We start from the raw sequence: 13,708 nt of genomic DNA on the forward strand, positions 1-13,708 counted from the left end.
GGCAGTGGGAGAATCCAGCCCTGAGCCCGCCCAGATCCTGGCTCCCTGTAGATTATTTATGTGCTCTTTTGATGACTCAGTCACATCATGAAACAGCCCCAGGGCCAACTCCTCTGAGAAGTCTCTCTTGAACTTCAGATTGGACAAGTTATTTTCTGCTCTGAGCTCTATCCGTGATATAATAAGTATGTGAATTGATTAAATCTTTTTGGAGAGAAATCTGGCAACACGCAGCAATAAATAAACAAATGTTGGGGGCCGGCCCCATGGGGTAGTGGTTAAGTGTGCGTGCTCTGCTCCTGGCGGCCCAGGTTCTGATCCCGAGTGCGCACCTACGCACCGTTTGTCAGGCCATGCTGTGGTGGCGTCCCACATAAAGTAGAGGAAGATGGGCATTGATGTTAGCTCAGGGCCAGTCTTAGCAAAAAGAGGAGGATTGGCATGGATGTTAGCTCAGGGCTGATCTTCCTCAAGAAAAAATAAATAAACAAATAAAAATAAATAAATAAATAAAAATAAATAAATAAGTGTTGATAGACAGAAACAAATAAAGTCATACCCTTAATCCAGCAATTTCACTTCTAGGAAATTACCTTAAGGAAACAATCAGACAAATATTCAAAGATGTATGTGCAAGAATCTGCATTACAACATCATTTATAATAGCAGAAAATTGAAAATAACCAAAATTTCCATAAATTAGGGATTTGTGGAATAAATGTTGATACATCAACAATGAAACACAAAAGAGTAGCTAGAAAAGATGAAGTAAATCTATACATATTGACAAGTAGTGATATACATGATATATTATGGAAAATAGCAAGCTATAGATGCCATTTTTGTTTAAAAAATTAATATATGTATCGTGTACATATATAATATGCATATATGGATACACATTATATTTAAAAGAAGACAGGGGCTGACCCCATGGCTGAATGGTTAAAGTTCCACACGCTCTGCTTTGGCAGCCTGGGTTGGTGGGTTCAGATCCCAGGGATGGGCCTACTCCACTCATCAGCCATGCTGTGGAAGTGTCCCACATACAAAATAGAGGAAGATTGGCACAGATGTTAGCTCAGAGCTAATCCTCCTCAAGCAAGAAAAAAAAAAAAAAAGAGGAGGATTGGCAATGGATGTTAGCTCAGGGTGAATCTTCCTTACCAAAAAAAAAAAAAGAAAGAAAGAAGATAGCCAGTTGTAGGTGGGGAGGCAATTTTCCCTTCACCCTTCTAAGTTCTTCTGGCTGGTCTAAGAATTAAGTTAATATGATATGATATAATATGGCAAAATAACAGGAGAAAATCAAACAAAGTTTAATAACATGTATACATGGGAGAAACCCAGGAAAACTGAGTAACTTGCCAAAATGGTCAAAGCCACCAACTTAAAGACCATCTTCAGGTAAAGACAAAAGAGGATGTTGGGGTTAGTGGCTTGGGACTTCAAAGGGGAGGACAACAATTCACATGGAGATGGAAAAACAAACGTTTGGTGAAGAAATGTTTGTCATGCCTTGCCAAGACAATGAGACATGGGAAGGACTTTGATCAAATGGGCCTCCCTAGTTTCCTCCCTGTCCACCACATCTAGTTCATAGTATACTATAGTCATCTACGGTAATAGTTCCTCCCTGGATCAGACTTTCTTAAATTCTTCTAGGCAGTTAGGGGGAAGTCAAAGTTTCTTCCTGAGTCTTTTGTTCTTAAAAATAATCAAGCCAAAGAGACACATTTCAGAGTGATTCTGCTCCCCTGCACCAGAGACACTCCAATTGTAACACTGGTTATCTCTGGGGATCTGATTACAGAAGGATTCATACTTTTCACTTTAAACATTACTATTTATCTTAATACTTTACATTTTTTATTTTTATTAGTTTTATTTGATTTTTTAAAAAAGCTATCTAGTTGGTCTTTATTTACAGTAGTATAGTTCACAAGAACCTGAAAACAATCTAAATAACTATCAACAGGATACTGGATGAATAAAATGTAGTATTTCACATAATGTAATATTATACACCATTCAAAAAGAATGCACTTCAATGACCCACAATATAGAGAAATAACGATAAGAAATGTTCACATATTGAGTTATAGGGGGTAGCTATTCTGGTTTAAACCTGATTCAGCCTGAACTAAAGAAGCCTGATTTATAATCTATCAAATATACATTGTACATCTGCTTTAACCATTAAAGCAAAGGAAGCTTTAAACATTATCTCAAGGTAAAAGAATGCACTCTTCAAAGATAAGGATGCATACTTACTTTCCTATGATGCCAATATCAGTAATGCTGGTATCAGTAGTCTTTTTTTTTTTTATAATTTTATTTATTTATTTTTTTCCCCCAAAGCCCCAGTAGATAGTTGTATGTCATAGTTGCACATCCTTCTAGTTGCTGTATGTGGGACGTGGCCTCAGCATGGCCGGACAAGCAGTGCATCGGTGCGCGCCCGTGATCCGAACCCGGGCCACCAGCAGCGGAGCATGCGCACTTAACCGCTAAGCCACGCGGCCGGCTCTATCAGGAGTCTTAAAGATAACTTTCCTTTCCCAGATATCAGGGTCATGTTGACCTGCTAATTTGCAACTATCTCTTTGAAACTTTGATGAATATGTATCCTGGGCATATTTGATGTATGTTCTTTCTTCTAGAAAGGTACAAAACTGTACAGAAAACTATGCTTCTCCAGGACACGTTCTTCCTTTGTGGAAACTGCCTTCCTGGGTTATGGTCCTCAGCAGGGCTCAAGTAAAATTCACCTTATCTCTCCTATCTATAGAACTGTCATTGGTTATTTGTGTCAACAATCATAACAATATTGAGGGAAAACTTTAAGTCCCAAAAGATTATATGCAGCATGATACCCTTTTCTTTTCTTTTATTTTTTTTGTGAGGAAGATCCGCCCTGTGCTAACATCTGATGCCAATCCTCCTCTTTTTTGCTGAGGAAGACTGGCCCTGAGCTAACATCTGCGTCCATCTTCTGCTACTTTATATGGGACGCCACCACAGCATGGCTTGACAAGCAGTGTGTCAGTGCGTGCCCGGGATCCGAACCAGTGAACCCCAGGCAGCCGAAGCGGAGCGTGTGCACTTAACCACTGCGCCACCAGGCCAGCCCTGATACCCTTTTTAAAAGTTGAAAATAACTTAAATGCATATGCATTTTAGGAATATACAAGGAGTCATTAAAACTATATAAAATGAAAAGTAAGGAAATGATGAATATGAAATTCAGAAGGATGGTTACCTAAGTTGGGTGGAGGTTGGGGATGGGGTAGGAGGACAAGAAGACCATGGAGTTGGATTTAGGATATCACCTGAGGATGAGTTTATAGGTGCTTATTATATTATTAAAGGTAGTTACATATCTAAATAAAAGCAGGCCACTCATGCTGAGGATGTATTAGGAACGAAGGATAACGATTACTTCAACTCTCCTGTCCCTGAGATTGAAAAAAGAATAAGAAAATTCTCATATGACATTAAATCTTGATTTTAGGTAATGTTACCGCATAAAGGGCACAATCTGCTTGCCGCAAGACAAAAGCCAACCTGTCAAGAGGCAAGATGGTGGCAGACAAAGGGCATTTCATTAAGTGATAAGCTAGCAAATTTGAATATGGTGGACTAGTGTCCTAAAGAACCATCTAAAGGGGAGCACAAAATCTTGAAGCAGTTATATAGGCCAGTGGGTTATAGGGGAGAGGGTTAGGAATGTTGACCCCCTGCTGTTACAGACTGGGAGTTGCCACACCAGACCTTTCAGTTGTCATTGATGATGGCTATCAGCATAGACTCTCTGTCCAGGGCTCATCACGTTCCTAAGGAACTCAAAAGAACAAAGTTATTGTCTTATCACAGCTGGGAGGTACATACACAAGCAGGGGTCATAAAATCTACAGAGCAGGTAGATCTTCTGGAGGGTGCATATCCAGCTGGGTTAGTTAGTCAGAGGTCATTCAAAGATACAATATGGTTTCTTTGGGCCGGCCCTGTGGCTTAGCGGTTAAGTGCGTGCGCTCCGCCACTGGCAGCCCGGGTTCGGATCCCGGGCGCGCACTGACGCACCACTTCTCCGACCATGCTGAGGCCACGTCCCACATACAACAACTAGAAGGATGTGCAACTATGACATACAACTATCTACTGGGGCTTTGGGGAAAAAAAAAGGAGGAGGATTGGCAATAGATGTTAGCTCAGAGCCGGCCTTCCTCAGGAAAAAAAAAAAAAGAGGAGGATTAGCACCGATGTTAGCTCGGGGCTGATCTTCCTCACAAAATAAATAAATAAATAAATAAATAAAAAATAAAATAAAATACAAAATTAAAAAATATATATATATGGTTTCTTTTCTACAATATGGCTTCCCTTATGTCAAACTTGTGTTGAGCTGGTATTAGTAAGAGTTTTAACATGTGTCTCAAAAATATGGATTTCAAGAGATGCATCCCACCTAATAATAATTTAATTGCCAAGGTCAGTTAAGTTTGCCACTTTTTTTGTTCACCTTGGTTGGTAAGGCATTCTAAGAACAGGCTTCTCAAAACCCATCTCCTCCCCACTGTTCTGCCCCAAATACCCTCCACTCCCACAAAAGCCTGCCCTGGGAGATTTCAAAGCTGATGGGAAGGAAAGTGTTTATTTGAAGTGGGATATTTAGCAGTGAAATTTAAACTTCGTGAAGGAAGTTTAAATTCAGTCCCTTGGTAACAGAAAATTTGCATAGCACAAGCGTAGAATGCAAATGGAAGTGAGCTGGGGGAAGGGTGGCTAGCAGATGCAGATTTGAAAATACAGCCCTCAAATCACATCCAACGACATGGGAGTAAAAATTTTGTTTGCAGCTAAGGAATTTAATTTATGTGATATTTTTAAGAGAAAAGTCAGCAGTATTTTGTTTCATTTATTGTAGGAAAAAAAGGCAGGTCTAGTGCCAAGACCTGGTGATCCAGAGACTTGAATTGTATGGAAACCACGCATGCAAGATTTACGTAATCTCTTTCTGTCATCCTCTCCCGAAAGGCAAAATGTCATAGAGCGCATGCCTAGGAAACAGCATATAGATCATCTGTTTCAGAAGTTGATCTATTCCTGACCCAAACTTGGCATTTGGATAGGAACCTGGAGGCTCTAAACCACTCATAGGCCTTTGTAGAGCCAAGGGTCTACCTGACCAGGGCCAAAATGGTGTGGTTTCAAGTATACCAAAAAGAACCACCTCACATCAGGGAAAGAAGACAAAATATTTCACTTTCTCTGATGTCTACAATTCTCGGAGTGTCTGGGCTAAAAGAGACTCTCACATAGTGCCTGTCATACTACTTGCCTCCTCAGTGGCTGCCATCTGTCCTACCTTTTCTACACTGATCTCATTTGTCATAATGCCCATGCCAGGCAGAATAGCACCCCCTCCCCTCAAAGAAGACCATGACCTAATCACCATAACCTGTGAATATGGTAGGTTACAGGCAAAGGACAATTCATGTTGCAGATAGAATTAAGGTTGCTAAGCAGCTGACCTTAAGACGAAGAAATTGTCTGGGTGGGGCCAATGTAATCACACAAGGCTGTTAAAAGACAAACTAAGAGATTAAAAATTTTAAGTTTAGGAGGCTGGCCTGGTGGCATAGTGGTTAAGTTGGTGCGCTCTGCTTTGGCGGCCTGGGGTTGGAGGGTTCAGATCCCAGGCGTGGACCTACACATCACTCATCAAGCGATGCTGTGGTGGCGTCCCATATACAAAATAGAGGAAGTTTGGTGCAGATGTTAGCTCAGGGACAATCTTCCTCAAGCAAAAAGAGGAGGATTGGCAGCAGATGTTAACCCAGGGCCGATCTTCCTCACAAAAAAATATTTTTTTAAGTTTGAGCAAAAATCGATTCAAATCAGGCAGCTCCAAACTGGAAGTAGTTAGGAGCGCTCCACTGTCAGGAGCCAAGGGAAAGACTTATAATAGTGACAACAGATTCTCACATATTGAGGTATATGGGGTAGCTATTCGGGTTCAAAACTGATTCGGCTTGGACTAAAAAGCCTGACTTACGGCCTATCAAACATTCATTGTACATCTGCTTAACCATTAAATTAAAGAATGCATTCTCTTAAGATAAGAATGCATGCTTCCCTTCCTACAGGCTATTGGTAACATCCTATTGGTTACACCCTATGGTAATGCCCCTATTGGTAACGCCCAGATTAGTCCCTTCCCTGACATCAGGGTCATGTTGACCTGCTAATTTGTAACTGAATACCTTTTGAAATTTTGATGAAAATGTATCCTGGGTGTGTTTAATGTATGTTCTTTGTTCTAAAAAGATATAAGACTGTACTGAAAACCATGCTTTCTAAGCCCTTCCCGAGTTACAATCCTCACCCTGGCTCAAGTAAACTCACCTAATTTCTCTTATCTATAGAATGGTTATTGATTATTTTGTTGCATGACAATAGAGAAAGTGCAGAGCAAGGAAAAGAAATTATTTGACTGGCTAGAGCTCAAAGCCTAAGTGACTGTGATTGGTTGTCTTTAGCGTTTTTAGTTTCATAACCTTGAGGCATTTACAGGCTTGGATTTTGGTTTGCTGCCTGGGCATTAGAGCCACCTCAGTCTAATGGTCTGCTTGTTTAATTAACTTAGCAGGGCCTTACAAGTAGAAGAGGGGGGCAGAAAAGAGAGTAATGTGATGTGAGAAAGTCCCTTATTGGCCTTGAAGGTGGAAATGGGCACTAAGCCAAGGAAATGCCACCAGCTTCTAGAAGCTGAAAAAGACAAGAAAACAGTCTTTCCTAGAGCCTCCAAGAAAGGAATGCAGCCCTGCTCACATTTTGATTTTAACCCAGTGAGACCCATTCCAGACTTCTGACCAGAACTATAAGATAATAAATGTGTGTGTTTTAATTGTGGGAAGAACACTTAACATGAGATCTACTCTCTCAACAGATTTTTAAATTAACTGTAGGCACAATATTGTACAGCAGATCGCTAGTATTTATTCCTCTTGCGTAACTAAAACTTTATACTGGTTGATTACATTGTTTTGTTTTAAGCCACCAAGCTTGTGGTGACTTGTTAGTATAGCAATAGGAAACTAATATAGCACCTAATCCAGAAAATCTCTCCTGAATGGCAGTTCTGTCTTTAGGAGATCAAAACTGGCCATCTCAAAACATGTCTCTTTACCTTGATTATTTTTTCTCATGGACATTTGACCTCCCCCACTAACTGCATAAACAAATGTAACTCTGAGTATGGAAAGACTGGCAGGGTCCTCACTAAGCCCATTCTTATCAAAGTTCTGTTTACCAAACATTTACATTTGTAAAGGTTTCTCCCTCTCTGTACTGGGAAGGGGGAAGGGGATGATCTTATCTCCTGAAACTCTTATCAGTATGGAAGGAGAGGACTTAAATCTGCATACTCTTGATTGCTGTGCTTTCTGGTAATCTCCTATAGCTGTGTCCTCCCCATCCCCAACATTCTCCTTTGTCTACCTCAATATGCTACTAAAGGTGAAAAACCTCCCCCATTTGTCCAGAAACTCAGTTTCCCTGGTTTCTCCCATGGATATGCTATTAAACTTTGTTTGATTTTCTCCTGCTATTCCATCTTATGTCAATTAATTTGTAGCTCAGCCAGAAAGGACCCAGAGTGTGTAGCGGATACTCTTCCTCCCCTTCACGTCCAAGCACTGAAATGTTGGCCTTCTCTCTCTCCTTGCTGCCCACCTCACCCCTCCCCACCTCCTATCTACCACTTCCTTGAAGACAAGGACTGTGTCCCGTTTATGTCTCTATTTCTAGCCGCTAGAAAAGAGCCTAGTATTTACTAGGCACCAATCAACTGCTATCACGTCAAAATTAAACTTCTGATTCCTAGAGTTCATCTTGTTCTGCTAGGGATTAGTCAGTTACCTTTGCTAAGACTTCACGTGTGACAGGTCAAAAATGCTAGGTTTGCTTTTAGAAAGTATATACTTATTTGGGATCGTTTTTCCCTATTAACTCTTAAATGTTTGGATATTTTCTTTTATTGTTTTGCGAGGGTAGGGGCTTTGTCATTAAGAGGTTACAACTGGATTAGCTTTTATCAAGAAGGTCTGGGAACCACCAATTTCGAAACTATTTAGCAAGTGTTTAAGTACAGACTCCCGGTCCCTGCCCACAGCTGCTGAATCAGATTTCCTCACGTTTGGTTGCAGGAAGCTATGAACAAGTTCCCCTTGTGATTCTTTGGCACAATGCAATTTGGGATCAAACCAGCTGCCTCTAAGTTCCTACAGTTAGAAAAAACTTATTTGCTTTTCTCTTTAGATTGTGAGCCTAGCTCCTCAAAGGCCAGTCCGGACCCCTAGCGACCTCTCAGTGAGAATCAGCGTCAGCCCAAAGCCTCCGGCCGGAGGGAGGAGAACCTGGAAAGGCTAGCTTCTTCCGAATCAGCATCCCGGGCCCACCGCGGCCCCTGCACACACACCGGCGCGCTGAGTCACCGCAGGAGCCCCCGGAAGGGGCAGCCACATCACACCCCAGGTGCTCCATCGGCTCGGGGACCGGAGTACGCGATGTCGCCACATCTCCGAGAAGGCGCGAAAGCCAGGGGGCAGCAACAGCAGCGCAGAGAGCAAAGTCCGAGCCTAAAAGCGGCTCCTGGTCAAGGCAGTCTGGCAGGGATACGGCAACCCAGCCCCACAAAGCTGTGAGCCCCGCCCGCCTGCCAGGCGCTGAAACCCCTATTGGCTCCGCCTGGCTCCGGATCCTCCTCTCGATCTCACCCACGCTGCCGCGACGGACGCTTCAGAACGGTGCACCAAGCGCCGCCGGAAATACTCCCCTGGGCGGAAGCTTCTGAGCGCGATATAGCGGAAGTGCCTTCTCTTCCGGCCTCTTTGGTCTCGGCCACAGAAGCGCGATGGTGAGTTGTTGGCATGCGCTAGCCGAATCGCTTTCCATCCTTGTCTCCTGCGACGTGGTCCCTGCTATTCTTGGGCGGCCCGCAAGGTTCCCGATAAGGGTGGCAGATGGGCAGGAAGGGGACTTGCGGCGCCCTTCGAGAGCCAGAAGAATGGCTCCTAACTATACTTGGGGGTGCCGAGCCTGCAGTCGTGGTTCTGGAGCCGCTCTAGGTCCCTTGCTTCCGTCTGATCTGTGGGGCGTCCGAACAGCCTTGCCCTTGGATGGGAACTGAGGGGCGAAGCGTGGTTTGGAAGGGTTTCTCTCTATGTAAGCAAAGGAATTCGTTGGTGGTGGTGCCTGGCGGGAGCCGATAGGATTTGGGGTAGGGGTAGTAGGAAAACTACTTTATTTCATTTTTCGCCTTTTTTCCCCCCACCCTTTTTAATGTAGCAGATTTCAATACTGAGCAGCTCTTGTGAAAGTCTTTAGATAACGTGAAATGCCGGTAGTGGTCTCAGATTTAGCATTTAAGAAAAGTTAGAAACGTCTCCCACGCTTGCAACGTTTATAATTGCATTTAAATCTTAGGCGTAGTATCTTTTCGTGAAAACGTCAGAATATGTATAGAAATTGCTAGATTTCGGAATCGTTGATTCGCCTTAATTTGCAGACGAAGGGAACGTCATCGTTTGGAAAGCGTCGCAACAAGACGCACACGTTGTGCCGCCGCTGTGGCTCTAAGGCCTACCACCTTCAGAAGTCGACCTGTGGCAAATGTGGCTACCCCGCCAAGAGGAAGAGAAAGTGTGAGTTGAATGTTTTCAGGCCGACTGCGTTAGGTGTTGGAAGGGATCGTGAGGTCTTAAGAACCGTCTCTTTTGCATTGTACCTGAGTGGGGCCTGGCTTGGGGCCTTATTTGGTACCTAACGTGAAACTTGAGCATCTGGATCCTGGTGAAGTGGGTTTAAAACCCAAGGAAGGACTCTTGAGTATACTGCCCAGTAGTGCCTACTAAGTGTGTGGGGAAAACCATTTAGAATCGTGCCTGAATTTGTGTTTTAGATAACTGGAGTGCCAAGGCTAAAAGGCGAAATACCACCGGGACCGGTCGAATGAGGCACCTAAAAATTGTGTACCGCAGATTCAGGTACGGTTTAATGTTTTAATTGTAATTGGTTCTGTGAGCTTGGATAAGAATCTCCTCGTTTATTTACTTGTGTAAAGTGAGGATACTACCCTATTAGTGGGGATAAGATGTTGGAAGATATTTTTTTCTTCTGCCACAGTAACCTTCGGATCAATCGAGATTTTATTAATTTTTCAGTAAACAGTGGTACGAGTTATGAGTGTCTAGAGCATGGTTTGAGGCAGACTCCCCAAAATGGTAATATTTAATAGTAATGCCTGTGTCTCACTTTCTTAAAATTCGTCAGGAGAAGGGTGTGTGACAGGTCTGTAGTGAGGCCTTCGGTTTTGTAGCTTTGGTCAAGTCAGCTATAGGAAACTGTCATAGTTGCTATTGCCTTTGTATACAAAGAAAGATGTTACAGTCTTGTTACTTAAAGTCAGTCCTTAGAGTCTGTTAGAAATGCAGAATTTCAGCCTCAACCTAGACTTAGTGCATTTTAATGGTAGCTTTTAGGAGGTTAACCCATATAATATCTTAAGGGAGGTAATTCTTTGTTGTGGGAGGCTGTCCTGTGTAATGTAGGATATTTAGCAAAATCCCTGGCCTCTACCCACTCAATCCCAGAATTTCTAATTTTAAAAGATCACAAGGCAGTTTGGCGCTTTGTAAACACAGCATCATTAGGTGTATCTGTCAGTGTGCTGAGGTGACCATTCTTTTTTGCAATTAAAACCATTATACAATAGTGTGGACATAGTACTGTGTGGTCTGCTAGTGTAATGTAGGAGTTGAGAGCACAAGCTGAAGCCAGACTTGAACCTTTCTGTGCTTCAATTCATGAATCTTTAAAAGGGCGATCAGTACACTTAACGTTAGTAGGTATGAATATCAAATGAGTTAAAATGTGAAGCATAGTTAAGCAGTTTGGAAAAGGTCTGCTATTTTAAACATGCTCCTTGTTTTTCCTTGGCTAAGGGAAAGTAGTTAGATTTCTGCCTCCATAGCTTAGGGACCCATTTTCCGAAATATCTTTTGGGTCTCTTAACAAGCAGTGGAGAGATACTGGCCCAGTGATGAGTACAATGAAATAAATTGTTGTCTTTTTTCAGTTGCAGTTAACTATATATGTTCCTAAAATGGATATCTTGAAGCAGAAGGAAGTAAATAAAATGGTAGCAGCTTATCTGTGATGTAAAAATAAATGTCTGAACATATGAATTCAGTATTGATTTCAGCATGTAACTGAGATAAGCTTATTAAAATCTGTTTTAACAAAAATTTAACATGTATATATTGATGTTGCTGAAGTAATGGTTCTTGTTTTTAACATGTTGCAGGCATGGATTCCGCGAAGGAACAACACCTAAACCCAAGAGGGCAGCTGTTGCAGCATCCAGTTCGTCTTAAGGATTTCGATGATTAGTCACGCAATAAATGTTCTGGTTTTAAAAAGTATCTGATGTGCTAAGGTATTTTTAGTAGGCTTGTGGTATCAGTGAATTATAGGTTTAGGAATGGGACAGTTTAATCAGATTTGTTAAGTGACTGTTTCGGGGCACTGACTTTTGAACTGGGTTCTGATACTGTTTTAAGAGGATGAGAAACAAGCAGACTTGTGGGATTCCTTCAGGCAGACTGCTGGAAGATGATGTAAAAATATAGTAAGAGTTAAAGTAGCACAGCTCGTGGCATATATGAATATTTAAAATATTAGAGTAAGTGAAAGAGCATAGCTTTTAATTACTTTTAGTAACATTCGTCTGCTATAGTCTAATGACTTTGGAGAGTGGCTGTCCATCCTGTATAATGGGGCTTTTCGTGTATGAGTGAGAACGTGGGGGATAGGAGTTCAATGAATTCTCTTGGAAAATGGTGATCTTAACTCATCCTAGTATCTAAAATGCTTGCTTGGCACCTAGCATATAGGCTGTGTATGAGGTTTAAGGTGGCCAATTAAGTGGAAAATTAAAGAAAGCAACCTGCTAGGTGTGAGTCAAAATATGTAAGTAGGATTGATTAAGAAAAATTAGGTAGGGCCATATGCAAATACAGTGGATTGAGTAGGAAATAAAGGAAAGCCAAGTATAAATACATGTTTGTAGACTAAAGGTGACGATAAATAGGTCCTTGGTGGAACTTCTTTTAACCCTTAAGTGGGTGGTCATTGATTTTTCTGTGTTAAAGCACTCTGAAGGTTTTTGCTGTGCTTCCCAGTTCTGGTGGTTTATTTCTGGACAGTTTTGAAGCGAAGAGACAAGGCCACCTTTGTTGGATTGCTGAGTGTGAGAGGACAGAGAAGATTAAATGGAGCACAAGTGTTGGAACAGCCACCGTAAAATAGGAAAGCGGCCAATCTGTGCTAACTTGTAGCTTCCCATTGTATTCAGGGTAACATCTTATCCTTAACGTGACCTTAAAAGGGTTTTCATGATCTTTGTTGCCTCACCAACCTTACCTTGACTGCAACCTAGAATGCTTTCCCAAGATACTAGCTAATTCCTGCCCTCATCTTGCTTTTTTCTTTAGCTCTTAACTCATCCTTCAGGTCTCAGCTTATATTCATTTGTACAGAAGCCGCTGCTGATCTAAATCTACGTTGGGCTTCCCCCCAATATGAGACTTGATATAATGACTCTGCTTTGTACTTGAGGGATGCATAGTGAAGAGCATGGTTCCTGGAGTCCAGTTACCATTTGTTAGTGTGATTTTTACCAACATTTCCGCCTATGCCTACTTGTAAACTGGAGGGCTTATAGTAACTTGCATGGGCTTGTGAGCACAGTCAACAGTTAAGTAAATGAAGGTGCTTTTACCGTGGGCACAACCTAAAGTTACTAGTATTTAGGTTCAAGTTAATGAAATTGCTTTTGACCTACAAAAACAGCGATTTTAATATATTTTGGTTTGAGAACTGAAATAATGTGACTTGCTCTTAAGATGTTTCTGAAATCTTCCAGTGTTACTAATGGTTGATTCCTGAGTGATGAAGGGGCCCATTAAGATAGGTAACGCCCAGTATGAAATAAATGTTAGGCTTTGAGGCAAGTGGGCACTGACCTGAAGACGTGTGGAATTGCTGAATCCTGGGTCAGAAACAGCAGTTGTCACAAAGGGGTAAGGTGAGAGGTGGGCAGTGATGCGTTAAGTAAGGCCTTTGTTTATTGAGTATAAAGTGATCTTACCCCTTGTTTGCCAGTGCTTGTGGCCCTTGGCACAGTAGGTTTCACTGGGAAGTTACTCTGGTGCAATGGTAATTATCCCAATAGATCATAGAAGGTGCTCAGACCGAATGAAGCTGCTCTGATCACAGTTTGTTAAGTTGGTTTTACAACCCAGGGAGAATCAATGGGAAAGAGATGGGCTGGGTTAACACATTGAGACTTGAGTGCGAACTGGTGGATTCAGTTGTTCATTGAACCCTAGTTTGCATAAAGTTCATGTTTGACATATCTGATGATGTCCTGAGGATCATAGTTGAGGTTTGGGCACTGCATCCCAGTTTGACAAAAGATACATGGGGCCAGTGCCACACTTGTTCTGTTGAGACAGTGGCAAGTATGCCTGACCAACACTTGTAGCTCAGTTACCCTACTGAACAGCTAAGGAATTTTGTGTTTTTTGAGCAGAGAGCACTCAGGACCAGATGGGTGTTACCAGTGGGTAACTGAAGTAAAGCC

General features: G+C 42.1%; 1 protein-coding gene and 1 non-coding gene across 3 annotated transcripts; both read left to right on the top strand.

Moving 5' to 3' along the window:
- The first annotated feature begins 8,817 nt into the window (after positions 1-8,817).
- On the top strand, positions 8,818-11,486 carry RPL37 (ribosomal protein L37). Of its 2 annotated transcripts, XM_058564172.1 has the most exons (5): positions 8,818-8,920; positions 9,572-9,707; positions 9,965-10,049; positions 10,227-10,286; positions 11,369-11,486. In XM_058564172.1, the coding sequence occupies exons 1-4, from the start codon at positions 8,918-8,920 to the stop codon at positions 10,246-10,248; spliced, it is 246 nt and encodes an 81-aa protein (XP_058420155.1). In that variant the 5' UTR covers positions 8,818-8,917; the 3' UTR covers positions 10,249-10,286; positions 11,369-11,486. The 2 variants fall into 2 exon arrangements, with proteins under 2 accessions (XP_058420155.1, XP_058420154.1); XM_058564171.1 differs by lacking the exon at positions 10,227-10,286 and having other exon boundaries at positions 8,902-8,920.
- LOC131419344 (small nucleolar RNA SNORD72) lies at positions 11,209-11,285 on the top strand. Its single transcript, XR_009223198.1, has one exon. It is a non-coding gene; the product is annotated as a small nucleolar RNA SNORD72 (small nucleolar RNA).
- Positions 11,487-13,708: the final 2,222 nt, after the last annotated feature.

This window comes from Diceros bicornis, chromosome 20 (assembly GCF_020826845.1).
Source record: "Diceros bicornis minor isolate mBicDic1 chromosome 20, mDicBic1.mat.cur, whole genome shotgun sequence".
Lineage (NCBI taxonomy): Eukaryota > Metazoa > Chordata > Mammalia > Perissodactyla > Rhinocerotidae > Diceros > Diceros bicornis.